Source organism: Entelurus aequoreus, linkage group LG01, assembly GCF_033978785.1.
Source record: "Entelurus aequoreus isolate RoL-2023_Sb linkage group LG01, RoL_Eaeq_v1.1, whole genome shotgun sequence".
Classification (NCBI taxonomy): domain Eukaryota; kingdom Metazoa; phylum Chordata; class Actinopteri; order Syngnathiformes; family Syngnathidae; genus Entelurus; species Entelurus aequoreus.
Genome location: NC_084731.1, coordinates 96,649,957 through 96,674,633, shown reverse-complemented (window position 1 = coordinate 96,674,633; position 24,677 = coordinate 96,649,957). Strand labels below are relative to the sequence as shown.

The 24,677-nt window shown below is 39.2% G+C and overlaps 1 protein-coding gene across 1 annotated transcript in view; it reads right to left on the bottom strand.

The window, feature by feature from the left end:
* Positions 1-24,447, bottom strand: part of LOC133659939 (sodium/potassium-transporting ATPase subunit alpha-1-like) — a 37,102-nt gene extending 12,655 nt beyond the window's left edge. The window contains 20 exon segments of the mRNA XM_062062874.1: positions 2,113-2,243; positions 2,344-2,489; positions 2,593-2,716; positions 5,712-5,866; positions 5,945-6,113; positions 6,179-6,329; positions 8,111-8,247; positions 8,333-8,508; positions 8,851-9,043; positions 10,554-10,688; positions 12,509-12,817; positions 12,889-13,157; positions 13,233-13,350; positions 13,433-13,567; positions 13,646-13,759; positions 13,833-13,934; positions 14,013-14,114; positions 19,711-19,770; positions 24,347-24,412; positions 24,415-24,447. Coding sequence (XP_061918858.1) covers positions 2,113-2,243; positions 2,344-2,489; positions 2,593-2,716; positions 5,712-5,866; positions 5,945-6,113; positions 6,179-6,329; positions 8,111-8,247; positions 8,333-8,508; positions 8,851-9,043; positions 10,554-10,688; positions 12,509-12,817; positions 12,889-13,157; positions 13,233-13,350; positions 13,433-13,567; positions 13,646-13,759; positions 13,833-13,934; positions 14,013-14,114; positions 19,711-19,770; positions 24,347-24,412; positions 24,415-24,447 — 2,825 coding nt within the window.
* Between the last annotated feature and the right edge of the window lie 230 nt (positions 24,448-24,677).

Here is a 24,677-nt window from a genome sequence, read left to right as displayed (position 1 = left end):
ATATGGAAGAGTATTACACGGTTACTCTGCCGACACTCAACAACAACACATCATTTGCAGACTATAATTACTGGTTTGCAAAAAATGTTATACCCCAAATAGGTGAAATGAGATCATCTCCCACGGCACACCAGACTGTATCTCACGGCACACTAGTGTGCCGCGTCACAGTGGTTGAAAAACACTGGTCTACATAACATGTGATGGTGGTTCTTTGGTTAAAATTTGCATTGGTTATTATTAGGGATGTCCGATTAATATCGGACTGCCTGTATTATTGGCCGATACATGCTTTAAAATGTAATATCGGAAATCATCGGTATCGGTTTCAAAGTTATCGGTATCGGTTTCAAAAAGTAAAATGTATGACTTTTTAAAATTCCGCTGTGTACACGGATGTAGGGAGAAGTACAGAGCGCCAATAAACCTTAAAGGCACTGCCTGTGCATGCCGGCCCAATCACATAATATCTACGGCTTTTCACACACACAAGTGAATGCAACGCATACTTGGTCAACGGCCATACAGGTCACACTGAGGGTTGCCGTATAAACAACTTTAACACTGTTACAAATATGCGCCACACTGTGAACCCACACCAAACAAGAATGACAAACACATTTCCGGAGAACATCCGCACCGTAACACAACATAAACACAACAGAACAAATACCCAGAACCCCTTGCAGCACTAACTCTTCCGGGACGCTACAATATACACCCCCCGCTACCCCCTACCCGAAAACCCCGCCCCCCCCCCAACCCCGCCCACCTCAACCCCCCTCATGCTCTCTCAGGGAGAGCATGTCCCAAATTCCAAGCTGCTGTTTTGAGGCATGTTAAAAAAAATAATGCACTTTGTGACTTCAATAATAAATATGGCAGTGCCATGTTGGCATGGGAGGAGTATATTTATAGCTAGAATTCACTGAAATTATATATATATATATATATATATATATATATATATATATATATATATATATATATATATATATATATATATATATATATATATATATATATATAAGAAATACTTGAATTTCAGTGAATTATATATATATATATATAAATATATATATATATAAGAAATACTTGAATTTCAGTGAGCTATAATTCACTGAAATTCAAGTATTTCTTATATATATATAAGAAATACTTGAATTTCAGTGAATTCTAGCTATATATATATATATATATATATATATATATATATATATATATATATATATATATATATATATATATATATATATAAGAAATACTTGAATTTCAGTGAGCTATAATTCACTGAAATTCAAGTATTTCTTATATATATATATATAAGAAATACTTGAATTTCAGTGAATTCTAGCTATATATATATATATATATATATATATATATATATATATATATATATATATATATATATATATATATATATATATATATAAAATAAATACTTGAATTTCAGTGTTCATTTATTTACACATATACACACACACATAAAAATCTGATCTACAAAATGTGCAGGCAGCATACCCCTTCCCCTTCGAGCTGGCCTGGATGAACTGAAATTATTTTTTTCCAATCCTTTTGAAATTTGCAAGCGTACTTCTTCTTCTTACTCGTCGTCGCCATGTCTCTTCTTCTTTCCTCTGCTTCGTCTCTGTTATGTTTTTGGACATTACTACTTGCCGTAGTTTTGAATCCGGATGTTGTGTGTCAGTGTATTAACGTGCCGGCTGGAATTAACACACGCTGAGAAATAGCTCCGTGCCTGCCTACTTTATGGGTTATAGATAAACCTATGGATAAACGGAGACATATATAATAGTCTCCTTTTCAGATGAGAGAGGACGCTAAAGGCAGTGCCCCCAATATTGTTGTCCGGTTGGAAATCGGGAGAAATTCGGGAGAATGGTTGCCCCGGGAGATTTTCGGGAGGGGCACTGAAATACGGGAGTCTCCCGGGAAAATCGGGAGGGCTGGCAAGTATGCCTCCACGGTTTGATTTCAAATATTCGGGATTTATGCAGATCCTACATACGCATAAGCAGTTACCATCAGGTAAAAAAAGGTGGGTTTTGCAAAATAGAGTCCCTTTGAAAAAAGAAAAAATGATCATACCTCATTCCCTGCTGCAGGATGGAGTTCCTTCTTGTCTTGCAGATGATCAGATCAGCCCACTGCACGATGACAATACTGGCAAAGAAGGCTGTGTGGCAGGTGAACTCAACAATTTTTCTGCGTTCGTATGTCTGAATTGATCAAAACAAACAAACCACAATGGTCTTTACACTTTCCCTACCACATCTGCAATTTCATGCTCCGGATTCAATGCTTGTGAGAATTACTGACCCACTGCTGCCCATAGCTGTCCTCCAGGTCATTCACGTGTCTGTCATCCCAGTGCACTCGAATTCCGATCAGGTCCATGGGCAGAAAGCCGTTTTCTGCCAGTATTACAAAGTATGCGAAGAAGCCCGCTGTGGCCTGCATCATACCTAGGAGGAGGGTCAAAGCAAAGAAGTTTGGAACACACAAGAAAACACTGAAAAGCCATCAGGAAGTGGAAAGATTTTAGTTTATGTTCTGAAGTAAAGTTACCAATCTGCCCATAGGCGATGCTGATAAGCCTTTCGTTCACCAGTTTGTCCGTTTTGGGGTTTCTGGGCTGTCTCTTCATGATGTCACTTTCAGCAGCTTCGTAAGCCAGGGAAATGGCAGGGACCTGGGAGATCGCAAACAAAGTTAGTTAAAGTACCACCGATAGTCACACACTGTATCGATCCGTTGTGGTGAAGAAGGAGCTGAGTCGGAAGGCAAAGCTCTTAATTTACCGGTCGATCTCCTCCTCACCCATGGTCATGAGCTTTGGGTTATGACCGAAAGGACAAGATCACGGGTACAAACGGCCGAAATGAGTTTCCTCCGTCGGGTGGCGGGGCTCTCCCTTAGAGATAGGGAGAGAAGCTCTGCCATCCGGGAGGAGCTCAAAGTAAAGCCACATCGAGAGGAGCCAGATGAGGTGGTTCGGGCATCTGGTTAGGATGCCACCCTGGGCATCTGGTTAGGATGCCACCCTAACGCCTCCCTAGGGAGGTGTTTAGGGCACGTCCCACCGGTAGGAGGCCACGGGGAAGACCCAGGACACGTTGGGAAGACTATGTCTGCGGTGGCCGTGCTCTGGAATCATTTTGGTGATTTAACCCCCGATTCCAATCCTTGATGCTGAGTGCCAAGCAGGGAGGTAATAGGTCTCATTTTTATAGTCTTTGGTATGACTCGGCCGGGGTCAGAACTAGGGATGTCCCGATCCGATATTTAGATCGCATCGGCCGCCGATATTGGCCAAAAAATGCGTATCGGCAAGGCATGGGAAAATGCCGATCCAGATCCAGTTTTTAAAAACTGGATCTGGTCCGTGTTTTCCAACGCACAGATTTAAATAATACATTCCACTTTTCTGCTGCTCCCTAATTTCCGTTCCGCATTTTCCAGCACACCTTCAACACAGTCGAGTATACGTCCTCACGCAGTTGCCTTTAGCTGCTGGCTTTACACGACAGGCTCTTTCCACTTGCTGCTTCTCATAGACAGCAAGCGCACCTTCTTACACACGTCACATACTGTCACGTCATACGTCACATACGTATACGCACTCTCCCGGCAGAGAGGTAGCAGCATGGCTAACGTTAGCTGTGATGCTAGCGTAGCCGTGTGAGCGGTAATAATGAAGGAAGAATGAATTCATTCCCAAGAAAAACAGCAGGGGGGTCCATCGTCTGGCGGTGGTTTGGCTTCAAGTGGGAATATGTCGAACAGACAACCGTAATTTGTCAAGTGTGGGGCAAAAGCGTTGCTATAAAAAGTAGCATTACTGCTAATATGTAGCATCGTTTGAAAAGTCCCCTGCTAGGAAAATGAAGAGTGTTTGAAACTCCGCACGTCAACATCGCCATTGTGTATTATTCAAACTCACCTAATTCAGCTGGCTAGTTGTTATCAAGAGTACTAAAACCCTTTTCAACATGAATCTGACAACTAAGTAGGCTAAATAACTTTAAATTTTAATACATGCTCGCATAATTGCCAACCTTGAGACCTCCAATATCGGGAGGTGGGGGGTAGGGGGTGGGGGGGACGGCTTGGTCGAGGGTTGGGAGGGGTGTGTGTGTGTGGGGGGGGGGGGGGAGGAGTTGGGGGCAGGGGGCGTGGTTGATGGCCCCCTACAGCTAGAATTCACCAACTCGAGTATTTCATATATATTTCATATATATATATGTAGGAAATACTTGACTTTCAGTGAATTCTATATATATATATATATATATATATATATATATATATATATATATATATATATATATATATATACACTACCGTTCAAAAGTTTGGGGTCACCCAAACAATTTTGTGGAATAGCCTTCATTTCTAAGAAGAAGAATAGACTGTCGAGTTTCAGATGAAAGTTCTCTTTTTCTGGCCATTTTGAGCGTTTAATTGACCCCACAAATGTGATGCTCCAGAAACTCAATCTGCTCAAAGGAAGGTCAGTTTTGTAGCTTCTGTAACGAGCTAAACTGTTTTCAGATGTGTGAACATGATTGCACAAGGGTTTTCTAATCATCAATTAGCCTTCTGAGCCAATGAGCAAACACATTGTACCATTAGAACACTGGAGTGATAGTTGCTGGAAATGGGCCTCTATACACCTATGTAGATATTGCACCAAAAACCAGACATTTGCAGCTAGAATAGTCATTTACCACATTAGCAATGTATAGAGTGTATTTCTTTAAAGTTAAGACTAGTTTAAAGTTATCTTCATTGGAAATAAGGACATTTCAATGTGACCCCAAACTTTTGAACGGTAGTGTATATATATATATATATATATATTTATTTTAGTTACATATAAATAAAAGAAATACTTGAATTTCAGTGTTCCGGTGGCTATCCATTAGATGGCAGTATTGTCCTGTTTAACTTCTCCGTTCATGATGAGTATATCATTTCGGCCACCGTGTTCAATGGAGAAGTCTGTTCTACAGGCAACATACACCTTCCCCTTCGAACTGTCCTGGATGAACTGAAATTCTTGTTTCCATTCGATTTGGAACTTGCAAGCGTATTTCTTCATCTTGCTCGTCGACGGCGTCGCCATGTCTGTAATTTCCTCGTTCTTCTGCTCCGTCTCCTTGTTGTGTGCGCAGTTGTGCACTCTACTCTCTAAAAGCCCTGAATGTTATGACGTCATTGGGCAGGCAAGCTGTTTATATTGTGGGAAAGCGGACGTGAGAACAGGCTGTCCCCACTCAGTCTCAGGTCCGCATTGAGCTGGAGGGGGCGTGGCCTCCAGCTCCGGCTGAATACCGGGAGTTTGTCGGGTGAAAATCTCTGCCGGGAGGTTGTCGGGAGAGGCGCTGAATACTGGGATTCTCCCGCTAAAAACGGGAGGGTTAGCAAGTATGCATGCTCGGATAAGGCCAGTATCGGCCAGTATCGGTATCGGATCGGAAGTGCAAAAACAACATTGGTATCGGATCGGAATTGCAAAAACCTGGATCGGGACATCCCTAGTTTGAACTCACGACCTACCGATCTCAGGGCGAACACGCTAACCACAAGGCCACTGAGCAGGTTACAACAATGCTACTTATTTGTGCGCAGATCTCGAGGCATTAAAAAATGCCATTAAAGTGGACATAATATCATCAACCCACCATGTCAGTTCCCAGGTCGATACAGAGGATGGTGACGGTTCCCAGAGGCAGGGGGATGTTGGCGATGATGAAGAGGAGGAAGGGTGAAATCTCCGGGATGTTACTGGTCAGAGTGTAAGCGATGGACTTCTTCAAGTTGTCAAAGATCAGACGGCCTACACAATGTTATACATGTCAATATATCAATCAGGGACAAGTCAAATCAAATGTGCAGTTTAAAAGCTCGACGTTACCTTCTTCCACTCCTGTAACAATGGAAGCAAAGTTGTCATCCAGCAGAATCATGTCCGCCGCTTGCTTGGAGACATCAGATCCAGCGATCCCCATGGCGACACCAATGTCAGCCTTCTTCAGAGCTGGAGAGTCGTTGACGCCATCACCAGTCACAGCAACAATGGCTCCCTTTTAAGAGTCAGCAAAATGTTGAGCTTGCGGAAAATCTGGAAGAGAAGCGATGAATTTCATACCTGTCGCTGGCAGCCCTCCACAATGATTAGTTTCTGCTGCGGCGAGGTTCTGGCGAAGACAATTTCAGTGTGGTACTTCAGAATATCGTCAAGAAGCTCGGTGGACATCTCCTTCAGCTCGCCACCGTGGACCACACAGGCCTTTGCGTCCCTGAAGAGGAAAGCACAGCAGACTGAGGGTGAGACTGCAAAGCGGCCATTCGTTCAATCTCAACTGTGCTGTATGGTTTTTTGGTGTGGCGCAGGGGTCACCAACGCGGTGCCCGCGGGCACCAGGTAGCCCGTAAGGACCAGATGAGTCGCCCGCTGGCCTGTTCTAAAAATAGCTCAAATAGCAGCACTTACCAGTGAGCTGCCTCTATTTTTTAAATTGTATTTATTTACTAGCAAGCTGGTCTCGCTTTGCCTGACATTTTTAATTCTAAGAGAGACAAAACTCAAATAGAATTTGAAAATCCAAGAAAATATTTTAAAGACTTGGTCTTCACTTGTTTAAATAAATTCATTAATTTTTTACTTTGCTTCTTATAACTTTCAGAAAGACAATTTTAGAGAAAAAATACCTTAAAAATGATTTTAGGATTTTTAAACACATATACCTTTTTACCTTTTAAATTCCTTCCTATTCTTTCCTGACAATTTAAATCAATGGTCAAGTAAATTTATTTTTTTTATTGTAAAGAATAATAGATACATTTTGATTTAATTCTTCATTTTAGCTTCTGTATTTTCGACGAAGAATATTTGTGAAATATTTCTTCAAACTTATTATGATTAAAATTCAAAAAAATGATTCTGGCAAATCTAAAAAATTTGTAGAATCAAATTTAAATCTTATTTCAAAGTCTTTTGATTTTTTTTTTTTAATTTTTGTTCTGGAAAATCTAGAAGAAGTAATCATTTGTCTTTGTTAGAAATCTAGCTTGGTCCAATTTGTTATATATTCTAACAAAGTGCAGATTGGATTTTAACCTATTTAAAACATATCAAAATTCTAAAATTAATCTTAATCAGGAAAAATTACTTATGATTTTCCATAAATAATTTTTTTAATTTTTTCAAAAAGATTCGAATTAGCTAGTTTTTCTCTTCTTTTTTTCGGTTGAATTTTGAATTTTAAAGAGTCGAAATTGAAGATAAACTATGTTTCAAAATTTAATTGTCATTTTTTTCGTGTTTTCTCCTCTTTTAAACCGTTCAATTAAGTGTAAATATCATTAAATATTAATAATAACATAGAGTTAAAGGTAAATTGAGCAAATTGGCTATTTCTGGCAATTTATTTAAGTGTGTATCAAACTGGTAGCCCTTCGCATTAATCAGCACCCAAGAAGTAGCTCTTGGTTTCAAAAAGGTTGGTGACCCCTGGTGTAGTGCAAAGCTGGACGGTCAATAAAAAACATATCCTAGCAATGTTGCCAGTGGAATCAAAACAAATAATAACGGAAAGAAGAAAATAAGCACAATTTACAATCACCACGGTTTGAAGTTAAAATAGATGTTATGGAACCTTTCAGCACTATGGCGAATGGGAAAACCACAAAACTCTGCTTTTGTCCAACAATGATAATCAACATTGTGGAAAATATGAAAATAAGAAGAGGAACTAGACTATGCCACATACAGCTGACTGACTGATGTATTTGGGAGCAATCTTTTAAATGCTGGCAATTTGTCACTTAGCAGACCTTTCAGAGGAAGTTGCAATGTTTTATCTTGCAATACTGTAGGATCACATAATATTTTGCACACAATCTAGTCATAAATCCTGGAGGCGCAGCCGAGTGATGGACGTGTTTATGACAGTTTAGATGTATTTGTCTGGGCTGAATCAGGGGGTTGTCGCCTTTTAGCTGATTGGGTTTTTGACTGACTGTGTAATTCAAAGCTATTTTATTAGTATTTAAAGCCAACACCAAGGTTTGTACAAACCTAGGATTGACCTCTGACACTGGAACGTTCAGGCGAGCCGCAATGTCTTCAACTGTCTCGTTGCCCTCCGAGATGATGCCTACACCCTTGGCGATTGCCTTGGCTGTGATTGGGTGGTCACCAGTTACCATAATAACCTATGAAAAGAGAAAAAGGGAAAACAATTACAGACTGACTGAAAATAGACATATTTTCCTTATGAAGTCTCAGGTTTAATTTGACCTTGATTCCAGCGCTTCTGCATTTGCCAACAGCATCTGGCACGGCCGCACGAGGAGGATCAATCATGGACATGAGGCCGACGAAGCACAACTTCTCAGTGGGAAAGTTCACCTCTTCGGTGTCGAATGCAAAGCCCTCTGGGAACTGGTCATCGGGCAGGTTGAAATGGCAGAAACCTACAGAGCAATCAATCACAGGGCTCAGGTATGCTCATACATTCAATTCTTTGAGAACATACAATCTCCACACCAAGTATTATTTATGTGCTTTCATTAGTCTTTACGCTGCCATCTTGTCAGTAGATTTGGTTAAAAACAGAACATTTCACCTAGCCGTAGGTTTTAAGTGAGGTCAGGGGCTTACTTAGTTTCAAGAGCTATACAGCCCTTGTTTCATAGCACTTACAATAACTTTACTGAGAATGTTGTCACCACTTGATGATACAGGGAGCAGAGGGTAACTGAGCTTATGTCTACAGTCATTCCCAGACAAAAAACGAGGGTTTAACAAGTCCTTACCCAGAACTCTCTCTCCAAGTCCTCCAAGCTCAACATAGGCGTTTTGAAAAGCATCTTTCAGTTCCTCATCCAGCGGCTGTTCTTTTCCCTGCAACATGATGGTGGAGCAGCGGTCCAAAATCCTCTCAGGAGCACCTTTCATGACCAGCAGATGCTTGGTCTCTCCTGGGGTTGCGTTTTTATGGACGGAAAGCTGACAACAAAACACATGTTTGTTGAAGTCAGGCAAATTAATCTCTACTACTGCAGTGTTTAGAAATTCTCGAGACTCCTTTGCCTTGTTGATGGGCATAATTGGCCGGCAATATAAGAAATATGTTTGTGAAGTTATGAATTATTTGAACACAAGAGAGCATAAAGGCCTACTGAAAGCCACTACTACCGACCACGCAGTCTGATAGTTTATATATCAATGATGAAATCTTAACATTGCAACACATGCCAATACGGCCGGGTTAACGTATAAAGTGCAGTTTTAAATTTCCCGCCACACTTCCGGTTGAAAACGTCTATATGATGACGTATGCGCGTGACGTCAATGGTTGATACGGAAGCATTCGGACCCATTGGATCCAATACAAAAAAGCTCTGTTTTCATCCCAAAATTCCACAGTATTCTGGACATCTGTGTTGGTGAATCTTTTGCAATTTGTTTAATGAACAATGGAGACTGCAAAGAAGAAAGCTGTAGGTGCGATCGGTGTATTAGCGGCGGACTACAGCAACACAACCAGGAGGACTTTGAGGTGGATAGCAGACACGCTACCGTGAGTACAGCTTTGGCTTCCAAACATTTGATCGCTTGCCCTTACGTGTCGTTATGTGCATGTCACGTACGTAACTTTGGGGAAATATATGTTTCTTGCCGACTCTGATGGCGGCCGGGGTGTCGTCGAAAGCTACAATGCCCGCCGCCGTCCCATAGCTAAGTTAGCTTCAATGGCGTCATTAGCAACAGTATTGTTAAGCTTCGCCAAGCTGGAAATTATTAACCGGGTATTTACATGTCCATGGTTTAATAGTATTGTTGATCGTCTGTCTATCCTTCCAGGCAGGGGTTTATTTATTTTGTTTCTATCTGCATTTGAGCCCGATGCTATCTCGTTAGCTCAGTAGCTAAAGAGCTTCGCTGATGTATTGTCGTGGAGATAAAAGTCACTGTGAATGTCCATTTCGCGTTCTCGACTCTCATTTTCAAGAGGATATAGTATCCGAGGTGGTTTAAAATACAAATCCGTGATCCACAATAGAAAAAGGAGAAATTGTGGAATCCAATGAACCCTTGTACATAAGTTACGGTCAGAGCGAAAAAAGATACGTCCTGCACTGCCTCTCGAGTCCTTCACTCTCACTTTCCTCATCCACAAATCTTTCATCCTCGCTCAAATTAATGGGGTAATTGTCGCTTTCTCGGTCCGAATCTCTCTCGCTGCTGGTGTAAACAATAGGAAAATGTGAGGAGTCCTACCCCCTGTGACGTCACGCTACTTCCAGTATAGGCAAGGCTTTTTTTATCAGCGACCAAAAGTTGCGAACTTTATCGTCGTTGTTCTCTACTAAATCCTTTCAGCAAAAATATGGCAATATCGCGAAATGATCAAGTATGACACATAGAATGGATCTGCTATCCCCGTTTAAATAAAAAAAAATCATTTCAGTAGGCCTATAAGTGAGCAGTTTGTGTGAGTGTTTTTACTGTTTACCTGGTACTTGTTAGTAGAGTTGAAGGGTATTTCAGCAAGCTTGGAATATTTTTCTCGTATGCCCTTGACAGATCCACAGCACAACTCAATACATTTGAGCAGGGCAGCCTCAGAAGCATCACCGGCTACGTCCCTCTGTCAATTGGAAGTCAGGAAATCAGTGTACTCACTTAAGAACGCCTCAGGGATAGAGTTTCATGAATGCTCATTGGTCCACATTATCTGCCAAGAAATCGAGGCTGTAGAGCATGGGTGTCAAACTGGCCCTTGAGGTGATATCAAATTAACACTAGAGCTGGCCCGCCGATTATATTCAGCTGCGGTGCCGCGGTAACACCGCATTCACCGCTAATTGTCATACTTGCCAACCCTCCCGGGAGAGTACCAGATTTCAGTGCCCGTCCCGAAAATCGTCACATCCGCTTCACATCTACTTTTCATCCAGTCCAACGTGTGCTGGCCCAGTCACATAATATGTGCCGCTTCTGCACGCACACTAAAGTGAATGCATGCATACTTGATCAACAGTGATACAATTTACACTGAGGGTTGCCATATACAGAACAAACAGAACAAATACCCAGAACCCTTTGCAGCACTAACTCTTCCGGGAGAACATTTCGGGAGAACATCCGCACCGTAACACAACATAAACACAACAGCACAAATACCCAGAACCCTTTGCAGCACTAACTCTTCCGGGAGCTACAAGGTGTGGGCGGGGGTTTGGGGGGGGTTTGGTGGTAGCGGGGGGTGTATATTGTAGCGTCCCGGAAGAGTTAGTGCTGCACAGGGTTCTGGGTATTTGTTCTGTTGTGTTTATCTTGTGTTACGGTGCGGATGTTCTCCCGAAATGTGTTTGTCATTCTTGTTTGGTGTGGATTCACAGTGTGGCGTATATTTCTAACATTGTTAAAGTTGTTTATACGGGCACCCTCAGTGTGACCTGTATCGCTGTTGAACAAGTATGCCTTGCATTCCCGTGTGTGATCATACAGAAGCCGCACAAATCTTGTGACTACGCCGGCACGTTGTTAGAATGGATGAAAAGCGGATGTGACGACAGCTCATAGCGGACGTTAAAGGCAGTGTCTTTAAGGCACGCCCCCAAGACTGTGGTCCGGGTGGGCTACGAGTTATAATGAGATGATGAACACCTTCGTTCGATAATGAAGGTTGCCTCAGCTCAAAGCCTGAGCCCTGACATTAATGAATTAGCATCCAAGAAAAGATGGCAGGTATCTGGCTTGGGCACATCAGATTAGATCAGTGTGTTGCAAACTGAGCAGTTTAAAGTCCTGATTGGTTGGTTTATTCATTGTTATTTTATTTTCAAATTTATTAGCCTGTGGAAAAAGTTAATGTTGATATTTACCTCTGAAGGCTGCAAATAGAAAAGAGGCATTCAATTTTTATTTAAATTGTATTTGATATGCCATTGATATTTTTGAATTACTATTATTATTATTATTTGAAACTGGATTTTGCATGTCACTATAAAGTTATATAAGCCTTGCTTGTTCAATATTCAATGCAAAACTTGTTTGGGTCCCTATTAAAAGGTTAATTTGTTCAACCTTGGCCCGCGGCTTTGTTCACTTTTAAATTTTGGCCCACTCTGTACTTGAGTTTGACACCCCTGCTGTAGAGGATCTAAAAATGTTGATATAGAGAGCCTTTCATAAATGTTTGTTGATTGAGTTCTCCATTTTAATTATTTTTACTCTATTCTATTCCAAAGAAAGTCATTGCACCTCTTACTTTTACTGAATTATGAATGGGTCAGGGACCTACGCCTTTTCACTCTATGAATAACACATGACATACAACAAAGCTTGTTGCTATCTTGTACCAGTGGTCAATTATTCACAGACTTTTGTTGCAGTTAAATAGATGAGAAATAGATCAAAACGTTCAGTGCCTGATCATCTCAAGGTTTCTATAGAAGTTGATACCTTCAGAATTGGAACGTTGCCTTGCTCGGCCAGGAAGACAGCTCGGTTACAGAGTCCAGCAATTCTGGATAGGGCAGACCAGGTATCAGAGCTCCTGTCAAAGGATGTGCCGCTCTGGTTCTCAGTGGTGTCAGCCTCGTGAATCTGGTTGTCGAACCACATGTGCGCCACTGTCATCCTATTTTGGGTCAAGGTGCCGGTCTTATCTGAACAGATGGTGGATGTGGACCCCAGCGTCTCAACGGCTTCCAGGTTCTTTACTAAACAGTTCTTCTTGGCCATACGCTTGGCAGTCAGAGTCAGACACACCTGGAGACATCCAGTGTTATGGTGGCAATCAAGAGAGTGTTTTGAATTAAGAACTGAACAGCAAAGCTCACAGTGACGGTTGCCAGTAGACCCTCTGGAACGTTGGCAACAATGATTCCAATAAGGAAGATGACTGCCTCAAGCCACCCATACCCAAGTATAAGGGAGAGAATGAAGAAAGACACACCGAGGAATACAGCCACACCAGTGATGATGTGGATAAAGTGCTCAATCTCAACGGCAATGGGAGTTTTTCCGCCTTCCAAGCTGGAAGCCAGTGTGGCGATGCGACCCATGACAGTGCGGTCTCCGGTGTTGATGACGATTCCTCTGGCTGTGCCTAGAAAAGTTTTTCACTTGTGATTATAAATTAAAGAAGGTAATAATTGATTCATTGATTTTTTACAATGAATACCTTCAACACAGTTGGTAGAGAAGAAAGCAATGTTCCTGGTCTCCAGTGGGTTGTCATTGGAGAAATCTGGAGTACGGGTCTGTGGCTCGGATTCACCCGTCAAAGAGGAGTTGTCCACCTGCAAGGTGAAAACCACGAATAAAGAAAATTAGTAGTCCAAACATATGCTTGTTTTATTAGATAATTTCTGAGGAAATGACCTTGCACCCATGGGCGGAGATGACTCGCAGATCAGCAGGGATCCTGTCACCACCTTTCACCTCCACCAGGTCTCCAGCCACCACGTCCTCAGCGTTAATGCTGTTCTTCTCTCCGTCACGAATAACCAAAGCTTGCTACAGAATAATGAGTGACATTCACAATATTTAGAGTCTTTGTTGCCTCATTGCATGCTCGGGTTCGCAGAAGCTTACCTGTGGGACCAGGTTTTTGAACGACTCCATGATTTTGGAGCTCTTGGCCTCTTGGTAATAGGAGAAGCAGCCAGTGATGATGACAACAGCAGAGAGCACAACGCCAAGGTACAACTAAAAGAACAAGACTGATTAACACACGTGTTGAACATCGCTGCCCATTACACACTCGCAAATGCTGCCTTACATTATCATTAGCGGGTTCGTCTTCATAGGAAGCCTGGATCCCGTATGCGATGAAGCAGAGGACGGCGCCAATCCAGAGAAGCATGGAGAAACCGCCAAAAAGCTGGAAATGAGACATTCAGGCCTCAAAATGAACATTATTCATTATTTCATTAATGAATGCAATGGAAATCAAGTTTACCTGTCTGCAGAACTTGACCCACTCAGGTGTAGTGGGCGGAGGGGTGAGAGCATTCGGGCCATCACGGGCCAGCACCTCCTTTGCTCTGGTGGCGGTCAGACCCTACACAGGAATGAAATACACGGGTGAGTACTTTGGAGAGAAGCAGCTCTTTAAGAGCCGCACACTGAAAAATCAAAGGAAGCGGGGGCCATTTTGATATTTTTTATTTAAAAAAACAATATATGTATAAAAAAATATTCATTTAGGCCTCCACTCAGGCTTGATCCCGACCAAAGGACCCCAAAGGGTTTTGGTAAAAAAAATATAAAAAAATGTGTCATTGATTAGTATTATTATTATTATTGTTATTATTCAAGGTTTAAATCTCTAGATCTACATGAGGTCTATCTGTCAATATAAAGTTGTTAAACATTTAAGTCAGGGGTCACCAACATTTTTGAAACCAAGAGCTACTTCTTGGGTACTGATTAATGCGAAGGGCTACCAGTTTGATACACACTTAAATAAATTGCCAGAAATAGCCAATTTGCTCAATTTACCTTTAACTCTATGTTATTATTAATAATTAATGATATTTATCTTTGTGGAAACACTGATCATCTTAATGATTTCTCACAATAAATATATATAGAAACTGATAAATATCAATATGCAACACTTTATTTTTATATTTTCTCTAAGTGCACATTTTTCAAAATTGAACATTTTCAAATGATCCCTTCTAAGACAGTCTTGTGAAATCACAATATCCCATTTTAACTAGCTAGCCACTAACATTTTTTAACAAATCATTAATTACTTTGCAACATGTTTGTACAAATAATAACTCATATAAAATACAAAAGTCAACTCTCAAATTTAAAAAAAAAATCATGTCACACTTTGAACTGGACACCAAATCTGTTATCTGTTTCTTTGTCAGTTAGTGAAGACCAAGTCTTTAAAATATTTTCTTGGATTTTCAAATTCTATTTGAGTTTTGTCTCTCTTAGAATTAAAAATGTCGAGCAAAGCGAGACCAGCTTGCTAGTAAATAAATACAATTTAAAAAATAGAGGCAGCTCACTGGTAAGTGCTGCTATTTGAGCTATTTTTAGAACAGGCCAGCGGGCTACTCATCTGGTCCTTACGGGCTACCTGGTGCCCGCGGGCACCGCGTTGGTGACCCCTGATTTAAGTGGTATGCCCTTTTTGTCAAAGAAAACTCATTTTTTTAATGAAAAAAACAACAAAATATGCAATATTTTCACCCAATAATTTTTTTAAGTGGAATATTTGAGATTTTATAATAATCGGAGCCTTAAAAATGTCAATAACTCATCACAATATTGATTCATTATTCTTTTTTGAGCAATGACACTTTAAAAAAATGATTGGGGATCCAAAAGGGTCCTGCTCGGTAAAGTTTAAAAAAATAAATCATACTTCTTTTTTTTTAACTTTTAACACAATAGTCTCAAGATCAACTTCAGATCTATCCGTCAATTATAAGATGTATTGTTGTTTATGTTTTTTGTTTGTTCGTTTTAGGCCCTTCTTCAAAAAAATTTAAAAAAAAAAATTGTTAAATGGCAAACACAAAATATGCAACATTTCACCCAAAAAATATCTCAAAGTGGAATATTTAATGTGATGTAATTGGAGCCTTGAATAGGTCAATAATTCATAATGACATTGATTTTGATTCTTTTTTTTTTTTTTTTTTTAATAAACAGCCTGCGTGGCAGCTTTGTGTTACTAGAGTAAACATTGCAACATTTTCTTGTTACATTTCACTTTTATACCAATTTTTATGTTTTTAATTTTTTTTATCGTATTGTTAGAATGTGCCGTGGGGCCTTTGAAAAATTACCTGCGGGCCGCAAATGGCCCCCGGGCCGCACTTTGGACATCCCTGCTGTAATGGGCTTGCAAAATAAAATTTCTGATAAAGGCAAAGAAGACTTTGTATCTGAGTTTTCAGTGGACATTATGTGCTCGAACAAAGTCAAGGTCACACATTCTCACTGAGTAAAAAAAAAAACTACAGGAGTTGACAGAGTCAATGAGAATGAAGACTTTGTTTAGGGCCAAACTAAGGCAGATCAGGTTTCGGAAGATAATCAGCATGTGTGTGACTGTATTGTGCATTGTAACTCGATATCATGTGTCCTCAGCCGGGTCGCCCTCATACTGAGGATGTCTTCGCCATCATACACAAACTGATCAGTTGAAAACATTAATCATTTACGTTATACGAAGGATCTAAATCAGGGGTCACCAACGCGGTGCCCGCGGGCACCAGGTAGCCCGTAAGGACCAGATGAGTCGCCCGCTGGCCTGTTCTAAAAATAGCTCAAATAGCAGCACTTACCAGTGAGCTGCCTCTATTTTTTAAATTGTATTTATTTACTAGCAAGCTGGTCTCGCTTTGCCCGACATTTTTAATTCTAAGAGAGACAAAACTCAAATAGAATTTGAAAATCCAAGAAAATATTTTAAAGACTTGGTCTTCACTTGTTTAAATACATTCATTATTTTTTTTTACTTTGCTTCTTATAACTTTCAGAAAGACAATTTTAGAGAAAAAATACAACCTTAAAAATGATTTTAGGATTTTTAAACACATATACCTTTTTACCTTTTAAATTCCTTCCTCTTCTTTCCTGACAATTTAAATTAATGTTCAAGTATTTTTTTATTTTTTTATTGTAAAGAATAATAAATATATTTTAATTTAATTCTTCATTTTAGCTTCTGTTTTTTCGACGAAGAATATTTGTGAAATATTTCTTCAAACTTATTATGATTAAAATTGAAAAAAATTATTCTGGCAAATCTAGAAAATCTGTAGAATCAAATTTAAATCTTATTTCAAAGTCTTTTGAATTGATTTTAAAAATTTTGTTCTGGAAAATCTAGAAGAAATAATGATTTGTCTTTGTTAGAAATATAGCTTGGTCCAATTTGTTATATATTCTAACAAAGTGTAGACTGGATTTTAACCTATTTAAAACATGTCATCAAATTCTAAAATTAATCTTAATCAGGAAAAATTACTAATGATGTTCCATAAATTATTTTTTAAAGTTTTTCTCTTCTTTTTTTCGGTTGAATTTTGAATTTTAAAGAGTCGAAATTGAAGATAAACTATGTTTCCAAATTTAATTGTCATTTTTTTTCATGTTTTCTCCTCTTTTAAACCGTTCAATTAAATGTAAATATCATTAATTATTAATAATAACATAGAGTTAAAGTTAAATTGAGCAAATTGGCTATTTCTGGCAATTTATTGAAGTGTGTATCAAACTGGTAGCCCTTCGCATTAATCACTACCCAAGAAGTAGCTCTTGGTTTCAAAAAGGTTTGTGACCCCTGATCTAAATTATATACGAATGACAGAAGTGACAAACTGCAAATAGCTTTGATTTTACAAGTCGATATCGTATGAAATCTATCACGACCACAATAATGCTCCATGTATCACTTACCACAACATTAGGCACATCTTACTAATCAACAATTTTTCTTAGTTGGAATTGACACGGACTGTTGCATTACTGATTTATGCCATACCTCAGGGGTGTCCAAAGTGCGGCCCGCAGGTCATTTTTTTAACGGCCCCACGGCACATTTTAAAAATACGGTTGAAAAAAATGAAAAACATAAAAAGTGGTATAAAAGAGCAAACAGGTGAAATTAACAAGAATATGTTGCAATGTTTACTCTAATAACACAAAGCTGCCTCGCAGGCTGTTTCTTTCTTTAAAAAATAATAGTGAATCAAAATCAATGTCATTATGAATTATTGACCTATTCAAGGCTCCAATTACATCACATTAGATCAGGGGTCACCAACCTTTTTGAAAGCAAGAGCTACTTCTTGGGTACTGATTAATGCGAAGGGCTACCAGTTTGATACACGCTTAAATAAATTGCCAGAAATAGCCAATTTGCTCAATTTACTTTTAACTCTATGTTATTATTAATAATTAATGATATTTATGCTTAATTGAATGGTTTAAAAGAGGAGAAAACACGAAAAAAATGACAATAAAATTTGGAAAAAGGGTTTATCTTCAATTTCGACTCTTTAAAATTCAAAATTCAACCGAGAAAAAGAAGAGAAAAACTAGCTAATTCAAATCTTTTTGAAAAAATTAAAAAAATAATTTATGGAACATCATTAGTCATTTTTCCTGATTAAGATTAATTTTAGAATTTTGATGACATGTTTTAAATAGGTTAAAATCCAATCTATACTTTGTTAAAATATATAACAAATTGGACCAAGCTATATTTCTAACAAAGACAAATCATTATTTATTCTAGATTTTCCAGAACAAAAATTTTAAAAGAAATTCAAAAGACTTTGAAATAAGATTTAAATTTGATTCTACAGATTTTCTAGATTTGCCAGAATACTTTTTTTGAATTTTAATCATAATAAGTTTGAAGAAATATTTCACAAATATTATTCATCGAAAAAACAGAAGCTAAAATGAAGAATTAAATTAAAATGTATGTATTATTCTTTACAATTAAAAAAAATAAATTTACTTGAACATTGATTTAAATTGTCAGGAAAGAAGAGGAAGGAATTTAAAAGGTAAAAAGGTATATGTGTTTAAAAATCCTAAAATCATTTTTAAGGTTGTATTTTTTCTCTAAAATTGTCTTTCTGAAAGTTATAAGAAGCAAAGTAAAAAAATTAATGAATTTATTTAAACAAAAGAAGACCAAGTCTTTAAAATATTTTCTTGGATTTTCAAATTATATTTGAGTTTTGTCTCTCTTAGAATTAAAAATGTCGGCAAAGCGAGACCAGCTTGCTAGTAAATAAATAAAATCTAAAAAATAGAGGCAGCTCACTGGTAAGTGCTGCTATTTGAGCTATTTTTAGAACAGGCCGGCGGGCTACTCATCTGGTCCTTACGGGCTACCTGGTGCCCGCGGGCACCGCGTTGGTGACCCCTGGTCTAGAGCTTGTACATATGTCGTTATTGTGGAACAGATGCATCAAATTTCATTTAGAGCTTGTTACATAATTGTTGCAATTATACAACACTGGGTGAATGTGGTAGTCAAAATAGCTGGCTTGTTGCAGTGGGCTCAAACAGGTTGTATTCCCTCCACTACATCACTGGCTGAAGTATTTTCTCTATACATGGATAGCATACATTCTACAGACGTTTTACAGACGACAGGGACTGTTTTTAGGACTTTCACCACCAATGAAAGTCTTCATGACCCATGTCATGAAAAGAAAAAAAGAGGGGGGAAACAGCGTTTTTTAAGAGTTTCATCTTGTTTCATATTTTTTATAAATGACTTCATAAAAATATAAATAATGTGTGATTATTATTAATGGTATATACCGTTATGGGGCTAAGTAAGCAATCAACCCTGCAAATGAACCCCTAGTTGTTCAGACAACGTGAGTACAAATATAGAAATTCTGCTCCCATCAAAGCCCAATGTTGCAATATTACAGCATTTCTCTAAAAACATACCTAAACTTTTTTTTTTTTTTCAAACTCTTCAATTTCTGCATCAATTGCCTCCTACAACAACATCTGAAAGGTCAATTTAATTTTTTTTTTTTTAGGTTTTTCTATATTTGGGTCTTACAGGGTTAAATGAATGCCTAACTAAAAGTGTCAGTCAAAAAGGAACATTTTTGCCTTTGCAAAAGCAGAAATGTCAGTGTACTCACCCTAGTGAGGTCGGTTCCGTACTTCCTGTGAAGTTCATCCAAGGTGAGCTTGTGATCATCCTATAGATGAAAAGACAGGAGGGATTATTTTTTTTTGTATTCATGATCTATTTGGGAGATTAAAAAAAAACATCCTCTAATGCAGTGGTCCCCAACCTTTTTGTAGCTGCGGACCGGTCAACGCTTGAAAATTTGTCCCACGTACCGGGGGGTGGGGAGGGGGTGGGGGGCGGGGGCGGGGTGGGGGGGTGGGGGAGGGGGAGGTTGACATTTTAAAAAAAAATAAAAAAACATTTTTAAATATTGTTTTTATTTTTTTTCATAAAGAAATACAATCATGTGTGCTTACGGACTGTATCCCTGCAGATTGTATTGATCTATATTGATATATAATGTATATATTGTGTTTTTTATGTTGATTTAATTTTTTTTTTTTTTTTTTTTTTTTTCTTGTGCGGCCCTGTACCAATCGGTCCGTGGACCGGTACCAGGCCGCGGCCCGGTGGTTGGGGACCACTGCTCTAATGTCCTTCAGAGGGAACTCGATGACAGGGCAAAATAATGTTGTGTGTTGGGGAATTATGGATATATACAATGCAATACAAAAGATTAGTCCAGGCAGACTTTTGAGTAAGAGTGTCTGCTGCTGATTAAAAAGTGTAACGCGTGGGCGAGACTGTAAGCGACGTGGTCTACGGGTGCCAGAAAATGCTATCGGCTGCCTGAGCGAATCAGCGGCCCCCCCAGAGACTGTTTCCTGTGCTGAAAGACAGCTCGTTTGCTTGACATTTACCAAGAGGCAAGCCAACGTTGTCGCTCTGCTGCTTCAGGTATTTGTTTAGCTAAATAAACATAACCAATGACTGCCAATGAGTTTGGAATAAAAAGTGAGCCAAATGTAAACGAGGCCATGCGGGACGTGAAATAGCAAACTTTTGGTTCCAGATAAGCAACAAAAGATTAAAGGCCTACTGAAAGCCACTACTACCGACCACGCAGTCTGATAGTTTATATATCAATGATGAAATCTTAACATTGCAACACATGCCAATACGGCCGGGTTAACTTATAAAGTGCAATTTTAAATTTCCCGGCAAACTTCCGGCTGAAAACGTATCGATATGATGACGTTTGCGCGTGACGTCAATGGTCGGAGCCCATTGAATCCAATACAAAAAGCTCTGTTTTCATCTCAAAATTCCACAGTATTCTGGACATCTGTGTTGGTGAATATTTTGCAATTTGTTTAATGAACAATGGAGACTGCAAAGAAGAAAGCTGTAGGTGGGAACGGTGTATTAGCGGCGGACTACAGCAACACAGCCAGGAGGACAGAGATGGATAGCAGACGCGTTAGCCACCGAACTCACCTTAACTTCCTCCGTCTCGCCAACCGCATCGGTGATCGGGTGAAGTCCTTCGTCGCGCCGTCGATCGCTGGAACGCAGGTGAGCACGGGTGTTGATGAGCAGATGAGGGCTGGCTGGCGTAGGTGGATAGCTAATGTTTTTAGCATAGCTCTGTGAGGTCCGGTTGCTAAGTTAGCTTCAATGGCGTCGTTAGCAACAGCATTGTTAACCTTCGCCAGGCTGGAAAGCATTAACCGTGTATTTACATGTCCACGGTTTAATAGTATTGTTGATCTTCTGTCTATCCTTCCAGTCAGGGGCTTATTTATTTTGTTTCTATATGCAGTTAAGCACGATGCTATCACGTTAGCTCCGTTAGCTCCTTAGCTAAAGTGTTTCGTCGATGTATTGTCGTGGGGATAAAAGTCACTGTGAATGTCCGTTTCGCGTTCTCGACTCTCATTTTCAAGAGGATATAGTATCCGAGGTGGTTTAAAATACAAATCCGTGATCCACAATAAAAAAAGGAGAGTGTGTGGAATCCAATGAGCCAGCTTGTACCTAAGTTACGGTCAGAGCGAAAACAGATATGTCTTGCACTGCATTCTAGTCCGTCACTCTAACGTTCCTCATCCACGAATCTTTCATCCTCGCTCAAATTAATGGGGTAATCGTCGCTTTCTCGGTCCGAATCGCTCTAGCTGCATTGAAAACAATAGGAAAATGTGATGAGCCTTTCAACTGACTACGTCACGCTACTTCCGGTAGGGGCAAGGCTTTTTTTAATCAGATACCAAAAGTTGCGATCTTTATCGTCGTTGTTCTCTACTAAATCCTTTCAGCAAAAATATGGCAATATCGCGAAATGATCAAGTATGACACATAGAATGGATCTGCGATCCCCGTTTAAATTAAAAAAAATAATTTCAGTAGGCCTTTAAGGACTTTTAACAAAATTTGTATTCAAACATTGTTAAGCATTATGCCTCAGCCCTGGTGAAGGAAATATTCTGTCGCCACAGAAACCATCTTGATTTTCCCCAGCAGGACTTTGACACTTCAAGATGTAGTTCGTGAGATGATAAAATAATTATTAACAGAGCGACTACTGTTTGACTAATTCGGCCATCGTTTCTTTGCCTCTTCGTGAAGCAACATTAAACTTTCATAGACCAGCTTTTGAAAAGAGAATGTCATTAACCATTAACTACGAGTCTTCCCTCAATAACCTCAGAATTATTGCTTATTAGTAGCCCTAACCCTTAATATGTTCCCCTAGTGTCCAAATAACTCTAAATGAAGTCTATGTTCCTTTAATAAGCAACTAATTAATGGTGAATATGTTCCCCATACTAAAGTGTTACCAAGAATTTTAGTCTTGAATTAAGTTGCTGTCTTTCCAAACATCTAATAATTATAATATTTTGCTACCCGCATTTATCTGTGTGACTTGTCACTAAAGAATATTCTTTCATTAAAGAATTTGGTAACACTTTAGTATGAGGACCACATATTCACCATTAATGAACATGCAAATTAGTAACATATTGGCTCTTAATTAGTCATTATTAAGTACTTATTAATGCCTTATTCTGCATGGCCTTATTATAACTAAGAGTCTTCCCTCAATAACCTCAGAATTATTGCTTATTAGTAACCCTAAACCTTATATGTTCCCCTAGTGTCCAAATAACTCTAAATGAAGTCTTTGTTACTTTAATAAGCAACTAATTAATGGTGAATATGTTCCCCATACTAAAGTGTTACCAAGAATTTTAGTCTTGAATTAAGTTGCTGTCTTTCCCAAACATCTAATAATTATAATATTTTGCTACCAGCATTTATCTGTGTGACTTGCCACTAAAGAATATTCTTTCATTAAAGAATTTGGTAACACTTTAGTATGAGGAACACATATTCACCATGCAAATTAGTAACATATTATCTCTTAATTAGTCATTATTAAGTACTTATTAATGCCTTATTCTGCATGAACTTATTATAACTAAGAGTCTTCCCTCAATAACCTCAGAATTATTGCTTATTAGTAACCCTAACCCTTAATATGTTCCCCTAGTGTCCAAATAACTCTAAATGAAGTCTGTGTTCCTTTAATAAGCAACTAATTAATGGTGAATATGTTCCCCATACTAAAGTGTTACCAAGAATTTTAGTCTTGAATTAAGTTGCTGTCTTTCCCAAATATCTAATAATTATAACATTTTGCTACCCGCATTTATCTGTGTGACTTGCCACTAAACAATATTCTTTCATTAAAGAATTTGGTAACACTTTAGTATGAGGAACACATATTCACCATTAATGAACATGCAAATTAGTAACATATTGGCTCTTGATTAGTCATTATTAAGTACTTATTAATGCCTTATTCTGCATGGCCTTATTATACCACCAGTAAGCCATTAACTAAGAGTCTTCCCTCAACAACCTCAGAATTATTGCTTATTAGTAACCCTAACCCTTAATATGTTCCCCTAGTGTCCAAATAACTCTAAATTAAGTCTGTGTTCCTTTAATAAGCAACTAATTAATGGTGAATATGTTCCCCATACTAAAGTGTTACCAAGAATTGTAGTCTTGAATTAAGTTGCTGTCTTTCCAGAACATCGTGACCTGACCTTGTCAAGGACATTGAAGTATCTGGGAATAAGTTCAAACTTGCCTTTTATTTCCCACAAACGCGTAACCTTGGCCAGCTCCTCCTCCTTGGTAAGGTGCAAATTGCAAAATGGTTATATGTACGTTTGTTTTCCTGATGGTGAGCTTCTGTCTCGTGACCTTGACAAATGACCACGGTCTGCCACAAAAAAAACCCGCTGACACCAACAGAAATTGCAAAGGGATGTGACTCTAGACATTTCAAAATACTTTCGGAGGACACCGAATAGCGGACCGCGAACTTCATTTTGAAAGCCGACAGACAACTGTGTCCACGCTGCAAATTAGACATGTGTGAGTCGAGAGCCTCTGCTAATGGCTATTTCCGCTCCCTTCCAAAGATCTGAAAAACTTACAGCCTGGAACGATTAACACGTGAAAGTGCTTGCATGGGTTTAAAAGAGCAGCTCTTGTGAAAGAGAGGGCACACACACACACACACAGCCTCCATTCATGTGACCACGCCGTCAGGTCAAGGCGAAGTGTTTGTCGGGGTCATGACGGCGACCAATGGCAGCAAACAGTGGTGTTGACAACAACCCTCGGATGAGTACGGTCATCACGCCGGCTCAAGTAAGGTCGCCGTATTTCCCCTGCCAAGTACTCACCAGATCCACTTCTTTCTTCAGATCGTCCATGTTCTTTTTCTCCCTGGCCTTCTTGCTTTTCTTGCTGTCGCCATCGGTCGTCGGCGCCAGCTCGTACTCATTTTCCCTCTCTGGATTGAAGAGATAAGGAGGAGACGTTGAGACACATGTGAGAAGCCGCTTCCTCTTTGCTACACGAACGCGCTGTCAGACGGAGTTAATTATTGCCAGGAACCAAGTCAGGAAACACTTTTTGACAGAGCCGCACCACAACTAGCAAGCAGGCAAAACGTAATCTTAATCAAAATTAGGCATTGAAAGCGAGAGAGCAACAAGTTCCAGTACTTACTCC